This window comes from Thalassophryne amazonica, chromosome 2, assembly GCF_902500255.1.
Source record: "Thalassophryne amazonica chromosome 2, fThaAma1.1, whole genome shotgun sequence".
Lineage (NCBI taxonomy): Eukaryota > Metazoa > Chordata > Actinopteri > Batrachoidiformes > Batrachoididae > Thalassophryne > Thalassophryne amazonica.
Window position 1 is genome coordinate 18,527,325 of NC_047104.1, and position 18,594 is coordinate 18,545,918.

At 41.3% G+C, this 18,594-nt stretch overlaps 1 protein-coding gene across 1 annotated transcript in view; it reads right to left on the bottom strand.

The window, feature by feature from the left end:
- The window catches only part of lrrk1 (leucine-rich repeat kinase 1), a 387,270-nt gene that overhangs the window by 124,592 nt on the left and 244,084 nt on the right, over window positions 1-18,594 (bottom strand). Inside the window, 1 exon segment of the mRNA XM_034162532.1 lies at window positions 4,303-4,454. Coding sequence (XP_034018423.1) covers window positions 4,303-4,454 — 152 coding nt within the window.

Genomic DNA, 18,594 nt, shown 5'->3' on the forward strand with positions numbered 1-18,594 from the left:
CAAACAAAGAGTGTGTGAGTATCAGGGATGCTTCACTCCTTGAAGGTTATTGAATAAGCCTGTGGCAAGCTCTCTCCCTCCAGTGCAAAGCACTGTTTACGCATATCAATGGTATGAGGGGGAGGGCCTGCCCCAAAGTGTGAATGGCCCTCTGTAAGTGTGAAAGCTTTTTTCAGTGCAGGAAACACTCCAAAAAAACAGTCAACTTCATAAAAGTAGACATTTGTGATGTGACCTTTGTGTAATAGCAGACATAAATTGCTCTGAGATGAAGCCCAACAAAACGCATAGACTGTTTTGTATGTATTGTTCAAAATGTGCATTTGTGTTTATTGTTAGCACATTTACTTTGTACATTCTTTTGTACAAGATCCCAAACTACCTTTATAAAGTGTCCAAATAGTTGTTTATTATAGTTTGCTGTGTGTTTTGAATAAATGTGTGTGAAAATTATTTCCGCTTTATTTTTTCCTTTCTTATTTCTGACTGTAAACCTTTATTACACTTATAAAACACCACTATAGTATATATATTCTGAAAGTACAGGATGTCCTGAAAAAAGCGACATACCACTTGTTTGTGGGATGTAGGGTGAGCTTTTAACAGCAATAATAAAACATTTATGGCAGGCGAGCGAACTGTCCAAAAAATGCGCTCAGACCCCAGAGGGTTAAGCTTGGGACTCCAGTGAGGGCGGTCGCATCTCCTCCTCTTTCCTCTCCCTCTGTGCTTTTCTATCTCTGCTCCAACCATCAAAAGTCCCAACTTCACCAAACTGTGAATTCTTTGAACTATATTTGGATTAACCATGGAATTAGTTTGTCTCTGAACGGTACTGACACAATTTTTTCAACAAGGAAATCAGGGCTGGGGGGCCGTGCGTGCCCAGATGGAACCTACCCTGTGGTCTATGTTCTTGACACCTGGGAGAAGTATCGTGTTGTGTATTTGGTACCACTCTCTGTGGGAGACTTATTTATATTTGGTTTTATTGTGGGAGGGCTGGTGCTTAATGGTTTATGTGGTGCCCGGACCTACCAGAGAATTGGCAAGACGGCTGCTACCATAACCACGACCCCTCACCTGTCCATCAGGATTAATGAGTTGGGCAAGGCGATACAGTCTCAGACTGCGTTAACCCTTTAACTCAGATGTAAGTTGGATAACATCTCAGCGCAAATGTACACCTTGCAAAGGAAGATGTCGAAGACCAGGGAACACTCATAAATTGGATTTGGTCAGTCAGAGGAGCTGCAAATGTGTTTCTCTGCTCAACCCTAAACAAGGCGAGTTCAGTCATAGTTGAGGAGTTGCTGCATTGCCGCACTGATAAATAAGGTTGTTGTTCCACTAAACACAGCAGCAACCTAATAAGTGAGTGATCGGAGACCACTGATGCAAGAGGCATGATGCCAATATTGTGACAGCAATATCACATGTGAGAACCAAATCCAGGGTATCTGCACTAATGTACGTCAAATCCTGAATGCATCCAAAATGTCCATATATGATTTGCAGAGGGGATCAGGCTTATTTATATGAATGTTGAAGTCACCAATAATCAGAATGTTATCTGCACTAGTCAACAAGTTAGAGACGAACTCACCAAATTCATTTAAGAATTCAGAGTATGGGCCAGTGGGCCTATATAAAGTGACAAAATAATACAGCTGATTTTTATTCTTCTGACCTTGGCAAAACGTAGCATCATGGGCAGAGCGGAGAATCAGATATTCAAACAAGTTATACTTGTGACCCCCAACAGCTAATAAACTAAACCTAGATTCATAAATAAGAGCAACACCCCGCCTGCTTCACATCACAAGGGACGTGACTAAATGTGTACGCAGGTGGGCAGGCCTCATTTAAGGGAACAGTTGTAGGTTTAAGCCAGGTTTCATATAAACAAATCACATCTAAGTAATGATCCATAATTAGATCATTAAATCATTAATCAGCAATGATTTTGAGGACATTGATCTTATGTTATTGAGACCCAGGCTGAGGACCTCAGTGGGGTTGACAGTTGGACTGTTTGGATTTAGGGGTGGTTCCAGAGAGTAGCATATATAAGATGCCTGGAAGTAGGCTTAGGTTTGAGACATTTCATGCGGGTTGTAGGTTGCAGACACGAAATAGTCCCCACTAAACTAATGGATTCCACACCACATTTGTCATAAGCCTTGCAGGGTCTCTAATCACCTGCTCTGTGGCCTGCAGTAAAGTCCTAATGTAGAGCACTATCTATGTTTGCAGACAAGATGGCAGCATCTTCCCCAGTGGGGTGAAAGCCGTCCAGCATCAGCAAGCCATGGTGGACCCAGAACGAAGGCCAGTTATCAATTAAACTAAAGTCTTGCTGTCTACAAAATGTGTGCCAGCAACCTATTTAATGATGTCAGCCTGCTAAATGCCTCATCATTACCCTGGGAGGGGAGGAGACCAGACACTATTAACTGATGCCGACACATCTTTCTGGCAAGGTCACAGGTCCTCTCTATGTCCATTTTTGTGACCTCGGAGAGCTTCATCCTGACATCATTGGCACAGACGTGAACAACTATGTGACTGTATGTAGTGTCATGTTCCACTGTCTGTCTACCCTTCTGCACCGTCAGCACCCTAATATAGGAAGCAATGCCGGGAGCTCTGGCCCCAGCAATACATTTAAAGTCAGCTGGCATCTGTAACCTGACTTTGCGGGTGATAGAATCCTCTATCACTAAAGCTCTGCACTTAGGCCTGGATATAGGAGTGTAAGTCACCCGTGGGATCAAAGGCATATCCAAGGGAGAATACCGGTTCACAGTTGGGAAGTGCGAGTGTGATTGGGGTGCCACAACCGTGCACCAAGCCCTACGTGACTGCCTCCGCCTAACCATAGTCTGAAAACCTTCATCCACAGCCGGTGTTTCTAGGCTGATGCTAACGGGCACACTCGCTGGCCGAACAGTAACCTCATCTGGAATGCCCGTAACGTCTAACTCCACCGAATTACGAAGCTGTTCTAGCTTATGGACACGACTCTCTAAAAGACACGATTTATGTAAAGTGTAAAGTAGTGTACTTGGTGCAGAAATAATAACAGAAATAAAAGAAACGAATACAACCTTGTAGAGATTAGAACAGCATCACAACAACACACAGTCCATCAGAAGCAAGTTGCCAGATCTGTGAGACAGCGTCAGTGTGCTCAGCAAATGCCTCTGTGTTGAAAAATCGGTTGTCGTCTCTCAAAGCGCGGTGACAGTTGCACACTTTAACTGAGCTTTACAAAGACATTTTCACATTTTTTCTCTCTTTAAAATGCCGCTCTGTGTGTCCTCACTAAAACAAGCTGATCTGAGATGCATTAACACATACTAACCCTTTTTTTCTGACCAAAATGCACCTGATGTCTCTTTCTCAGGACGACATGACGTAAAAAACAAACAAACAAAAAAACCCACTAATAAAACTTTCCTACCTGTCAATCCGGTCGTGCTTTTTCCGTAAATACACGTTAACAATGCTCAGACAGCCATCCAGGAGTGAATCCAGATGGAAAGGGGGCGTGTGGAGCACGGCCCCCTCACGACACCCTTAGATTAAAGGTCCATTTTTGAAGACATTTTTCATACTACTACTACTACTTATAATAATAAAAAATAATTTCAACAACTAAAATGTTGAGAGAGAATTTAAATGTTAGAATTTAATAGTTACATTTATAAACAATGGAGGTTAGAAATTGTAAGATTTCCATTACAGTGCTGTCAACAGTTAAATATGAGGTCAAGAAAGACTGACTTTATTTTATTTTTTTGTATTATTTATGTTCATTGAAAGAGTGAATATAAAGTGAGTACTGGCAAAATGGGTTATCATTTTCATGTTGACGTGGCAGGGGGTGTTGTCGCTAGCTGCTGGAAGTAACTAATAAAGTAACTCACAATCTAACTTAGTTACTTTTAAAACTGAGTAATCAGTAAAGTAACTAGATTACTTTTTCCAGGAGTAATCAATAATTGGATTACTTTTTCAAAGTAACTATTGGTAACACTGAATATAACGCCATGCTAAAATACCCTCTGCCATATGAGCACAAAAACAGGAAACAGAATGTGACATTTTGACCTCTTAAAATAGGTCAAGGTTAGCCATCTCTGAACTTGTCTCAAGGTCTGTATCCCAAGAATGTTCTGTATGAATCTGAAGGTAAAAATTGCATGCACTCTTAAAATGACTCATACTACTACTAGTCAAGGCTTAAAAAAGCAGATCTAATTTTTTGTTTGTTTTGCATTAAGTGTTAGAACAAACCTGTCATCCTTGTGTCCATCCCAGAAGACAGCACTGTGCCCCTGCAGCTCAGACAGGAACAGCTGGGTGTGGCTTCCACAGGACAACATGTACTTCAGGCAGGGGAAGCTGGACTCCTGCATAAGCCGTACACACTGCATGGCCATGGGTCGCTGCGCGCACACACGCACACAAACATGAAGCATGGAAAACCTCAAGACAAGAGCAGACTGTGCTAGAATCAGAGTGCTTTCACACCTGTTTCGTCCGGATTTTCAGACTTGTCAGTTTGGTCCGAACCAAATCAGCAGGTGTGGAAGCTGCCTTGGACCATGGTCCGGACCAAAGGACCACAATTTGACCACCTCGTTCCAGCTCAAACTGAACCATAGTCTCAGGCTCGTTTGTAGTCTGAAAACAAGTTTAGGATCACTTGAACTTTCTGACCAATTAGAGGAAGCTGAGGCAGGTTATCATCACCCGATAAACAGTAGAATAACTAAAGAAATAGATGATAATTAATTTACCAGAATAGGTTGATGAACATGCAGGTGTGCTGACTCTGTTTGACTTCATGTTTCTATTAATAGATCAGCATAGGAACGTCACACAGACTTCATTCAACCACTTCTGGAAGCTACAAACTGTCAACTTTTGTCCTCTCAATGAGTCATTATGTGCCTCACAGCTAATGCTAGAGGTTAGAGAATAATCCAGGGGTCTGTCCCCTGAGTTGGCTGTGAGTGAAATCATGTTAAAAATGTATTCTGTTTTACATTTAAAGAAAGTTTCAAATGGCCGTTATGTGACTGTTTGGTGCAGACGTGCAGCACAGTGCAACAGCTGATTTGTCTGTTTGTCACTCTGTCTGTCTGTGTTTGACTAAAGTGACTGTACATTCGTCTACGTCATGCTTGGCCCCGGCTGTTTTAGGTCCGGATTTTCAACTTTATGTCCTCTATGGTTTTCTGGTTTTAGTTTTCATATGTTTATACTTTCTCATGTAAATCTCAGTTTGGTTCTGTTTATTGTTTATATCTATTTCATTGTTTTGCAATTTGTCAGTGGTTCATTCTTTGGTTGCAGCTGGTTATTGTATTCCTTCACTCTGGGTCCATTAAGTTACTTTAGTCTTAGTTTAGTTCTGTTTATCACATTAATTGTATAATGTTTGGTCACAGGTTTTGTTATTACACTCAACAAAAATATAAACGCAACACTTTTGGTTTTGCTCCCATTTTGTATGAGATGGACTCAAAGATCTAAAACTTTTTCCACATACACAATATCACCATTTCTCTCAAATATTGTTCACAATCCAGTCTAAATCTGTGATAGTGAGCACTTCTCCTTGCTGAGATAATCCATCCCACCTCACAGGTGTGCCATATCAAGATGCTGATTAGACACCATGATTAGTGCACAGGTGTGCCTTAGACTGCCCACAATAAAAGGCCACTCTGAAAGGTGCAGTTTTATCACACAGCACAATGCCACAGATGTCGCAAGATTTGAGGGAGCATGCAATTGGCATGCTGACAGCAGGAATGTCAACCAGAGCTGTTGCTCGTGTATTGAATGTTCATGTCTCTACCATAAGCCGTCTCCAAAGGCGTTTCAGAGAATTTGGCAGTACATCCAACCAGCCTCACAACCACAGACCATGTGTAACCACACCAGCCCAGGACCTCCACATCCAGCATGTTCACCTCCAAGATCGTCTGAGACCAGCCACTCGGACAGCTGCTGGAACAATCGGTTTGCATAACCAAAGAATTTCTGCACAAACTGTCAGAAACGATCTCAGGGAAGCTCATCTGCATGCTCGTCGTCCTCATCGGGGTCTCGACCTGACTCCAGTTCGTCGTCGTAACCGACTTGAGTGGGCAAATGCTCACATTCGCTGGCGTTTGGCACGTTGGAGAGGTGTTCTCTTCACGGATGATGCGAAGGAGATGTGTTGCACTGCATGAGGCAAATGGTGGTCACACCAGATACTGACTGGTATCCCCCCCAATAAAACAAAACTGCACCTTTCAGAGTGGCCTTTTATTGTGGGCAGTCTAAGGCACACCTGTGCACTAATCATGGTGTCTAATCAGCATCTTGATATGGCACACCTGTGAGGTGGGATGGATTATCTCAGCAAAGGAGAAGTGCTCACTATCACAGATTTAGACTGGTTTGTGAACAATATTTGAGGGAAATGGTGATATTGTGTATGTGGAAAAAGTTTTAGATCTTTGAGTTCATCTCATACAAAATGGGAGCAAAACCAAAAGTGTTGCGTTTATATTTTTGTTGAGTATATTTATCTTCAGTGTTGCTTATCTGATTATGTTCCATTTGTTATTCATTGCATTTTTCTGTTTATCCGTTATCTTGTTTTAGTTATTGCATTATTCTGTATTCACCGGGTTTTGTTTATTTGCGGTTTAACCAATAGCATGTTTTGCCTTCATCAGTTATTGTATTCTCTTTTGTCTCAGCCAGTATCTGTTTTGTCCTAGTTTGGTTTAATATTAAGTTTCTTGTTTTGTTCATGCATTATTGTTTGTCTAGAACACTTCACATTACTTAGTTTTTGTGTCACCTAACTTATCTTGCTTTGCACCACTTTGTTTTGCCCTCCCACACTCTTGCCTTTCTTCCCTCTTCTTTGTTCACTAAACCACACCTCTTTCCAGAACATTTCACACACCTGCATCACATAACCCTGATTAGTTTGCTCCTCATTTAAAACCTCACAGTTCCACAGCTCACTGCCTGATTGTTTACTTTGTTCACTTTCTCACCTCTCGTTCTTGTCCAGTTTGCTCTTGTGTGTTTTGACCTTGCTTTTGTGCTCCGACCTCCACCTTGCCGTATCCTGAACTCCACCTGTATTTCGACTCTGCCTTTATACCTCAATGCCGTGTGAACGAACCCTGCCTGGTTAATGGACCACGTCCCAGCTTGTACCATGTCTGATACCTCTGCCCCGATGTCTGACTACTTGTTCATCTAAACCAACCATGCCTGTGAGTCTGCACTGGTCTCCTACTGCTTCCAGTTTCAGCCCACCACGAGTCCTGACAGTCAAATTATTTCAAAATGATAATAAATCCCTCTACATTAGATATTTGTGGTATAAAGTGAACACAAGTGATAGACATGAATAATGAACATGGGCTGCACTAAAAAAAAGGTAAAGCAGTATAAATGGAATGAATGACTGAATGAATACATTAATTAAGTTTGGTCTGCAGTATGCAGTCTTCATTCAGTGTCATTTTATCTGAATTACTCCAAAAATTTGCACTTCAGTCAGTATGTGAAATTAGATATGTTCACATTAAGCCCTATTAAAAAAAAACAGTTTATCATCCCTGCCCGCATGCCGAAATCGGCCCACATCAATTTTACAGTTTTTTTTGGACAACTTTCACTGACGGCGGTACACCTGGTGCAAGAACTGGCACATCCGCTAGGTGGCGAGTATGCTTTGGCTGAAGATGGCTGAGGTTTACCGAGCCAGGCCCAGAACTTGCTGCTTGTTGTCACTGACAACCACACACACGAGGACAATGCCATTTACTGTGATACAGATTGCCGATAAGCTGCATTAATCACTCTGTCTTAAAGTGGTAAAGTGACCCGAGGTGAGTGGAACCTGGATGTGTGTCAACACGTGACAAATCATCAACAAATCGACAGCACAATAATTTATCGTGATACACAAACTACACATTAATATTAAAATCGCCCAAATGAATTCACCAAGTCTCCGTCTCAGAAAGGGTTCTGAGTGAATGATTCCTGAAGCTTTTGCAAAACGGACAAGAAACAATACAGTCTTTGTTCTGAAAATTAAATGTAAAGCAGGTGTTCATATCCAATCTCATAATGTTCAACAATTCACCAGCTGTGCTGCTCTCATTTCAACCTTCAGGTGCAGAGTGTTTTTTATCTTTCTCGCTGACTCATTGAAGTACCTCGCCGTGAGGTACTGAGCGCATTAACCTGCAGCCCCGCCACACTGTCCACACCTGATACTGTGTTTATGTACAGCTCTTTCACATCATGATAAAACCACTCCATCTATGTTACTCAGTTTGGATTTTTACACAATATTCCTTCTTAAATTACAATAAGTCATGATTTTGATGGTTTGCATACAGTGGCTCAGCTTTAAAGACTTTTTTCTTGTAGTGTTATTTATATTGTGACATGTTGCCTTATGTTGCTCATCTGCAAAGCTGTGCAGTAGATTCTACAGCAGGAACGTGGTCTAAATGGAAAGACGTGCCATTTTCAAGCTCTTCATCTTGATTATGTACCTGGCATGTTCTCACAGAACTTGCACGACCTGTGTCGTGCAGGAGAGCAAACTTGTCTTTAACGGGTGCAGACTGAACGTGAGAGGGTGCCGGCGCGTGAAACTGTGCAAAGAGAATTTTGAAATGTTCAAAAAATCCTTGAGCATAAATGTCGTGCTACATGGTGCGATCTGCTCGGTAACATGACATGCAGAACCTCAAGTGAAGTAAAGAAGTGAACAGAGCGAGTGGTTGTGTCAGCGGATCGCATCAGAGCGCAGCTCTTCTGAATGATTATAAGGAGATGATGAATCTGTCATAAACATATTTTAACAGCTACACACAAGAAGGAAAGAAGATGCAACTGTTTTACCAAGTCATGACAATGTAAACATGACAAATAATTACCATTTTAGACGGCTCCAAATGCTTTCTCCAGGTAATTCAGCACGTGCATGCGCACACAAATGGGACTGCTGGAGCGGTCCTCTAATTGCTTCAGAAAGCAATTAGAGCCGTTTTCAACAGACAGATTGCAGAGAAAATGATTAATCAGCTACAAAATAATTACTTTACATACGCAGCGTCCAGCACAGAGCACGTAGCAGGCGGTGGAACAAAGTACGGCACCCAGCTGGGGTCACAGTGGGTGGCATCATCACGACGACGTGCGTGCAGTTGCGTGCAGCTAGTATCAGTGCACCTTAACATGTTGCTATGAATTTCTTTCCACATACAATAGAGTGAGGGGCCATTTATTTCCCGGAATTCATCAAATTTCTAATGGGCATTTTTGGAAAGGATCTAATCTGGGACATTCAAAAATGGGGTTGGGAGTGGGTGGGTCTGGATTTTAGTAACCTTTTTTGACCAAAATCTGACTTTCTGATTTTCTGCAAAATATTAGGGTAGCGGGAAGTGAAATGGGAATATCTCCTTTCATACTGGGTCTATAATAACAAAATATATATCAAAATTTTTGCATTGATCTATAGATTTATTTGATACAAAACAAGATTAACTTTTCACCCAAAGGTTTTGAATGGAGGTTAAAATGTCAAGGAGGTTGCCCAATATCAGCAAATTTGAGTCTTGTCTTAGTCTTGTCCATCCAAATTGGAAGTCCCAAAAAACAGTTTTATTTGTTATTATCTATCGTCCACCTGGTCGTTACTGTGAGTTTCTCTGTGAATTTTCAGACCTTTTGTCTGACTTAGTGCTTAGCTCAGATAAGATAATTATAGTGGGCGATTTTAACATCCACACAGATGCTGAGAATGACAGCCTCAACACTGCATTTAATCTATTATTAGACTCTATTGGCTTTGCTCAAAAAGTAAATGAGTCCACCCACCACTTTAATCATATCTTAGATCTTGTTCTGACTTATGGTATGGAAATAGAAGACTTAACAGTATTCCCTGAAAACTCCCTTCTGTCTGATCATTTCTTAATAACATTTACATTTACTCTGATGGACTACCCAGCAGTGGGGAATAAGTTTCATTACACTAGAAGTCTTTCAGAAAGCGCTGTAACTAGGTTTAAGGATATGATTCCTTCTTTATGTTCTCTAATGCCATATACCAACACAGTGCAGAGTAGCTACCTAAACCCTGTAAGTGAGATAGAGTATCTCGTCAATAGTTTTACATCCTCATTGAAGACAACTTTGGATGCTGTAGCTCCTCTGAAAAAGAGAGCTTTAAATCAGAAGTGTCTGACTCCGTGGTATAACTCACAAACTCGTAGCTTAAAGCAGATAACCCGTAAGTTGGAGAGGAAATGGCGTCTCACTAATTTAGAAGATCTTCACTTAGCCTGGAAAAAGAGTCTGTTGCTCTATAAAAAAGCCCTCCGTAAAGCTAGGACATCTTTCTACTCATCACTAATTGAAGAAAATAAGAACCCCAGGTTTCTTTCAGCACTGTAGCCAGGCTGACAAAGAGTCAGAGCTCTATTGAGCTGAGTATTCCATTAACTTTAACTAGTAATGACTTCATGACTTTCTTTGCTAACAAAATTTTAACTATTAGAGAAAAAATTACTCATAACCATCCCAAAGACATATCGTTATCTTTGGCTGCTTTCAGTGATGCCGGTATTTGGTTAGACTCTTTCTCTCCGATTGTTCTGTCTGAGTTATTTCATTAGTTACTTCATCCAAACCATCAACATGTTTATTAGACCCCATTCCTACCAGGCTGCTCAAGGAAGCCCTACCATTATTTAATGCTTCGATCTTAAATATGATCAATCTATCTTTGTTAGTTGGCTATGTACCACAGGCTTTTAAGGTGGCAGTAATTAAACCATTACTTAAAAAGCCATCACTTGACCCAGCTATCTTAGCTAATTATAGGCCAATCTCCAACCTTCCTTTTCTCTCAAAATTCTTGAAAGGGTAGTTGTAAAACAGCTAACTGATCATCTGCAGAGGAATGGTCTATTTGAAGAGTTTCAGTCAGGTTTTAGAATTCATCACAGTACAGAAACAGCATTAGTGAAGGTTACAAATGATCTTCTTATGGCCTTGGACAGTGGACTCATCTCTGTGCTTGTTCTGTTAGACCTCAGTGCTGCTTTTGATACTGTTGACCATAAAATTTTATTACAGAGATTAGACCATGCCATAGGTATTAAAGGCACTGCGCTGCGGTGGTTTGAATCATATTTGTCTAATAGATTACAATTTGTTCATGTAAATGGGGAATCTTCTTCACAGACTAAAGTTAATTATGGAGTTCCACAAGGTTCTGTGCTAGGACCAATTTTATTCACTTTATACATGCTTCCCTTAGGCAGTATTATAGACGGTATTGCTTAAATTTTCATTGTTACGCAGATGATACCCAGCTTTATCTATCCATGAAGCCAGAGGACACACACCAATTAGCTAAACTGCAGGATTGTCTTACAGACATAAAGACATGGATGACCTCTAATTTCCTGCTTTTAAACTCAGATAAAACTGAAGTTATTGTACTTGGCCCCACAAATCTTAGAAACATGGTGTCTAACCAGATCCTTACTCTGGATGGCATTACCCTGACCTCTAGTAATACTGTGAGAAATCTTGGAGTCATTTTTGATCAGGATATGTCATTCAAAGCGCATATTAAACAAATATGTAGGACTGCTTTTTTGCATTTACGCAATATCTCTAAAATCAGAAAGGTCTTGTCTCAGAGTGATACTGAAAAACTAATTCATGCATTTATTTCCTCTAGGCTGGACTATTGTAATTCATTATTATCAGGTTGTCCTAAAAGTTCCCTAAAAAGCCTTCAGTTAATTCAAAATGCTGCAGCTAGAGTACTGACGGGGACTAGAAGGAGAGAGCATATCTCTTCATTGGCTTCCTGTTAATTCTAGAATAGAATTTAAAATTCTTCTTCTTACTTATAAGGTTTTGAATAATCAGGTCCCATCTTATCTTAGGGACCTCATAGTACCATATCACCCCAATAGAGCGCTTCGCTCTCAGACTGCAGGCTTACTTGTAGTTCCTAGGGTTTGTAAGAGTAGAATGGGAGGCAGAGCCTTCAGCTTTCAGGCTCCTCTCCTGTGGAACCAGCTCCCAATTCAGATCAGGGAGACAGACACCCTCTCTACTTTTAAGATTAGGCTTAAAACTTTCCTTTTTGCTAAAGCTTATAGTTAGGGCTGGATCAGGTGACCCTGAACCATCCCTTAGTTATGCTGCTATAGACGTAGACTGCTGGGGGGTTCCCATGATGCACTGTTTCTTTCTCTTTTTGCTCTGTATGCACCACTCTGCATTTAATCATTAGTGATTGATCTCTGCTCCCCTCCACAGCATGTCTTTTTCCTGGTTCTCTCCCTCAGCCCCAACCAGTCCCAGCAGAAGACTGCCCCTCCCTGAGCCTGGTTCTGCTGGAGGTTTCTTCCTGTTAAAAGGGAGTTTTTCCTTCCCACTGTAGCCAAGTGCTTGCTCACAGGGGGTCGTTTTGACCGTTGGGGTTTTACATAATTATTGTATGGCCTTGCCTTACAATATAAAGCACCTTGGGGCAACTGTTTGTTGTGATTTGGCGCTATATAAAAAAATTGATTGATTGAATTGATTGATTGATTTGGGATTGAGCAACATTTCTGCTAATTCAGAAACCAAAAATAGCCAATGTTCTACCAAATGCACATGAAATGTTGACATTAGGTCTCTTGGCAGTTATTAAAGCCAGGTGGTGTCCATATCACCCAAACATATGGTATAATTAAGACTTGTAATAAGCCTTTTTTCTGCAATCCACTCATACTCTTGATGTTTGATGTCCAATATTCCTTGCAACTCACAAACCCACCTATGCTTGTTTGATGTCACTATATCATCTCAATCTACTCAACAGGGAAAAGACACATCCTGGAATCCCATCAAGCTTCGAGGGAGGAGCAGTTTTGGTGCAGGGAACTACGCACTCCTTTTCCAGAAGTGCAGTCAATATAACCTTTGAACAAACAGTGAATTGAGTTGCGGCCTCCAGTCACGGGGGCATTGCTTCCTTCACACAGAATGAGAACACTCGCAAGAGGTCAGTGCCAAGATCTTTCAGGGGGCGATTGTTAGCTGTCTTCTATAAATCAAATCAAACAGATGAATGATTCAGTGCAGGAACTAAAGCCCTTTAGGATTGCGAAAAATAATAGTCACCTCAGGAAAATAATCAGGGAAATAGAGAACACTCTCAATCCATTTAGCTTTTATGATGATGCGCTGTATTGCCTCAACACTGGCAAAGCTGTGTCTGACAGTGTAAAAGATGACCACCTACAGTCCAAGGATAAGGGATCCATTTGGCATCAGGAATTTGTGAATGACTGTAAGGAAGATAGTGGGCGCTTTGAACGGGCAATTAAGCAAAGAAAGGTTAAAAACGTGACTCTAGATGCCGTGAGAGTCAAAGTCACCACAAAAGAAACAGGACAAAGAGACAAAATGTACCAGGGACATATTTGGACAGCTGCTGTTCTTGTCAGTTTCACAAAAACTTGATCTCGGTCTTGTCCTGTCCTATCCTCTTACCCCAGCTCCTTTCTCTTTGTGTCATATCACCGGCGATATGAACAAAGAGCATTCTGATGGAGAAGCTGGAAGCAAAGGGGACTGCCAATGCCGATGCCCGACAAAACAGACATCTACATAATTGACACTATGTTCTTCCACTAAACCCTCAATATGCCATCCACCTTTGGAGACACGGCAACGTCCATTCTCAAACAAGCATGTAGCAATGCAAAAGTGGTACACATTGTGTCTGGCACCTATCCCGATGGGCCAACTACAAAAGACAAACACAATTTGTGAGGTGGCACAGAAACTTCATACTGGATCACTGGTCCATCTCAGAATTGACCAGCTGATCTCAACACTGCATAGCGCTCCTCTCAATTCAAACGAGAGTTCTTTGTAATTTTGAGGGAGGGATGGACATCAGAGACATATCCTTCTACACTTGAAGGACAGGAGCTTTATTTTACCTTAGAAAATGAATGCCATCTTTACACTGCATATGGGGGAGCTGTCAGAAGGAGCCAGGTCCATGAGCTTCAAAGTAGCCGTGAAGAAGCAGACACTAGGTTACTCTTCCACACAAACTTCGTTGCTGTCACTCATGATGAGGCCCCAGTGATCATCATTTGGAGTAATGACACTGACGTCTCTGTGCTCCTTGTTCACCATGCTCGATATATCGATCAGATTTGGATGGACACTGGAGTTAACTCAAAAAACACAAGGTGCATGATAGATATACTGTATCTCACCTTGCGACCCAACTCACAGAACCAAATATGTAATGCTCTCCTAAACTTCCATGTGCTAACTGGCTGTCACTACACAGCCTCATTCATGAGGAAAGCAAAATGGAAACCATTTGAAATTATGAAGGGTAGTCCAAGATTCACAGCAGCTATAAGTGTCATGATCCGGCCCTTTAGGGCCATCTGTCGTAAGTCTGGATTTGTATCCACTTCCGTGCTCTGAGCCTTCAGTGTTTTTATTCATGTCTTGTCATGTCATTATGGTCATGCTCCGTTTATGATTGGTTTTGTTTATCTTCTGTGTATCACTTGGTTGCCACATATATAGTTTTGCCTTATTGTTTATTGTATTCCTTCACTCTTGGTCCCTTATGTTTCCTTAGTCTTAGTTTAGTTCTGTTTATCACATTTATTGTATTATGCGTTAGTCACTGGTTTTGGTTATTATTTATCTTCAACGTTTCTTATCTAATAGGCGTTCCGTTTGTTATTTATTGCATTCTCTGTTAATCATTTATTTTGTTTTGTTATTTATTGCATTATTCCATAGTCTCTGGTTTTGTCTTTCTGTTCATTTATTTTCAGTGTAGTCATAGTTTATGTTGTCATCTCTTTATTGGCTATTGTATTTACTTTTATTCTTCAATCATAGTCAGTTCCATTCTGGAATAGGTCATAGTCATTTATTTTCTTGTTTTCCTCTTTTTAGGCTTGTCACTTTAGTTCCTAGTTTTGCCCCTTTTGTTTGTTCACATTAATTACTGTTTGTCTTCGGCACAGCACGTTTTTCACCTTTGGTTTTTTTCTGTCACTTGTTTTATCTTGACCCAGTCCACTTTGCTTTTTGTCTCACTGCTCCCTCTTGCACCTGCTCTTGTCTTTCTTGGTTACGCCCCTTCCATAATCTTCCTCACACCTGTTCCTCATTTCATGCCCTGATTAGCCTGTCATTATTTAAGCCCTCACAATCTCACAGTCCCTTGCCAGACTGTTGAATGTTTTTCACTTTCCAGCCTTCGCACCTTGTCTTGTTTTGCCTTGTATTCAGCCTTCCGGTATTTGACCTTGTTTTGTCCTTGACCACCTTTTTGTCTTTGCCTCTGATTGCCACCACACTATGTTTTTTGAACTCTGCCTGTTTGTTGGACCAAGCCTCAGCCTCTCGCCTGTCTGTACCTTTGCTTCACTGCTGGACCACCTGTGTACCGAATCCCTGCTTCTTTTATTATAGCAAACCTTTTTTCTTACGGCAGTCTGCTAGTGAGAGTTTTTGCATTTGTGTCACGCCTGACAATAAGCCAACTTGAGGAATCAGATATGATTGATCCAGACATTGCAGCTATAGTTGAAAAATACTTACGTGTTGTGTATGGGGTTTGGAACCTGACCAGTGTCGAAGTAAGACTTCATCTCTCCCGCAAATGATATGCCCCAAAGAAAGAAACAGATTCACTGCAAAAGATCAAGGCTACAAATTCCTGCTGTCTGCCACCATGCCAGAGAATGCTTCAGCAGAAGTTACTGACAACTAACTTTGTGTGGAAAAATGCGAGGGATCTCCAAACAGTAGCATTTGGTCCTGAAGGACGTGGTTGGGAAGTTGATCATGAAAAACTCAAGATAGTGTGGTTTACAGGCCCAAATGTCCCTGCCAACATAGTCATTGAAGAGTCTGATTTATAGGAAGAAACATGATGAAAGCAATGTTCAAAAGTGAAGCTATTCTTCAGATGAAGAGGAGGACTTAGATTGCTGATAACTGATATATACATGTATAATATACATGATATACCGATTTAATGAGATGAGGTTGCAGTTAGCATTTTCATGGTATTATGTTAAATATTCTGACATGTTTCTGCTTCAGAGACAGTGCTAAATCATTCACTTGAAACATCAAATGAACTGATTATGCTGAAAATGAATGAGGACTGAAGAAGGAGTCCTTCTGGGATATGTTATCTCGGAGGACTCCAGAGGCAGTTGTAAGGTACCAACAGGCACAAAGGACGGCAGCCTCTGCTGTGGGGGAGGCAAAGCAGCGGGTGTGAGAGGAGTTCTGAGCAACCATGGAGAAGAAGGACTTTCGGGCGGCACCAAGGTGCTTCTGGCGGACCGTGAGGCACCTCAGGAGGGCAAAACGGGGAACCATCCAAGCTGTCTACAGCAGTGGTTTTGAAACTGAGGCGTGCCTCCCTAGGGGGCGCCAGAGTTCTTCGGGGGGGCGCAAAGAAAACTGTAAACACTGTTAACCAACAACAGAAGAAGGGAAAAAAAGGAAAAAGAAAACATTGTTAGTCAACATGCCAGGAACAAAACGGATTAATTTTTAGTACATAAATCTACAAGAAGAAAGTATGACGATGATTATTTAAAGTTAGGATTTTCATGAACTGGTTCCGAAGATGCCCCACTGCCACAGTGTGTTGTGTGAACAGAGGTGCCATCTAATGATAGTATGAGACCATGTCGACTCTGGCACACCAAGCACCCAAATTTGGTGACCAAGCCTCTGGAGTTTTTTTTTTTTTTTTTTTTGAGAGGAAGCTGAATGAACTGTGGTCACAAAAAAAAAAAAAAAAAAAGATCCAGACATTTATGACTGTAAATGAAAAGGTGACCGAGGCATCATATTGGGTTGCATTACGCACAGCAAAAGCAGAAAAACTCCACAACATTGGTGAAACATTAATCTTACCTGTTGCAAAAGATATGTGTTGTGTAATGATGGGAGAAGCTGCAGCTGCCAAGCTAAATGTCATCGCACTGTCAAACAACACTATCCAGCACCACATCTCAGACATGGCATCTGATGTGAAGGAACAGGTGCTGGAAGCTGTTAGTGACAGCCCTTTGTTTTCTATTCAGCTGGACGAGTCTACCGATGTCGCTAAATGTGTTCAATTAATGGTGTATGTGCATTATGTTAAAGAGCACAATATCAGTGAGGAATTTTGCAATCCTCTGCCTACTCGCATTACAGCAGAAGAAATATTCAAGGCTTTGAATGATTTCATGTGGGAGAGTCACATTGATTGGAGCCGCTGAAACACTATATCATGGCCCTGGCGACCAAGAAGATGCCAAAAGACCTGTGCACAGTCCTGGACGAGGTGGTAAAAATTGTGAACCAAATTAAATCACATGGCTTGAATGCTCATCTCTTCTCGATCCTCTGCAGTGAGAGGATAGAGAAGGCTGCTGCACTCTGAGGTTCGGTGGCTGTCCCGAGGCAAAGTCCTCACCCGTCTGTGTGATTTACGTGAGGAAGTGCTCCTATTTCTTGCCGAAATCAGCTCTCCATTGGTGAAGCAAATGGAGGACATGCACTGGGTTGCAATGTTGGCATATCTTTCTGATATATTTGACTGGATAAACACATTGAACAGCTTCTTGCAGGGCAAAGAGTGCCATGTCTTTATGGCACATGATCAAGTCTCTGCGTTCAGGAAGACGTTGGACCTGTCATGTGCTCGTGTTAAATGGGGCTCAGTGGAAATGTTCCCAACCTTGGAGGTTGTCGTGGAGAAGGCAGGGTTGGATGTGGACACTGTACAGCAGGTGGTCATTGTGCAGGAGCTGTGTGAGCAGTTCGTTGAGTATCTTGGAGAGGATGCCTTGGATAATTAGTGAGTGAGAAATCAATTCTACTTCTCAGTGTCATCCCGTGATGAGTTGACCAGAAGAACAGAAAGAGGCCCTTGTTGATCTGAACTGTAATATGGACTTGCAAAATAAGCTGACTGAAGTGTCAGTTGTGCACTTTTGGTTATCTGTGGAGACTGAGTTCCCCCACCTTTCAAAAAAGGCAATATGGGAACTACTTCCCTATACATCCACATACCTGTGTGAGTGTGGTTTTTCTGCACTCACACAGGTATAAAACAAGTACCGGTCAAGCCTGCGGGCATTATTTATGTTAAAAAATGTGTTAGTTATGCCAAAGATGTTTAAAAACACACAGAGATGTTAAAATGTTTAATAAAACAATGTTTAAAATATGGAAAAGGTAAAAATAGAAGGTTCTTTAAAAACATGTTTAAAATGTTTACAAAGGCTGTAAAATGTGTAAATGCATAGACAGTTCCTTAAAACACAAATACAATACAATAAACACAAATATATTTAAAATGTGTAAAAGAATAAAAAGAAACACACAAAGATGTTGAAATTGTATGTAAAAGCCTCCTAACACTTGCATGATTTTGATCTGCGCATTTGCACGCACTCTGCC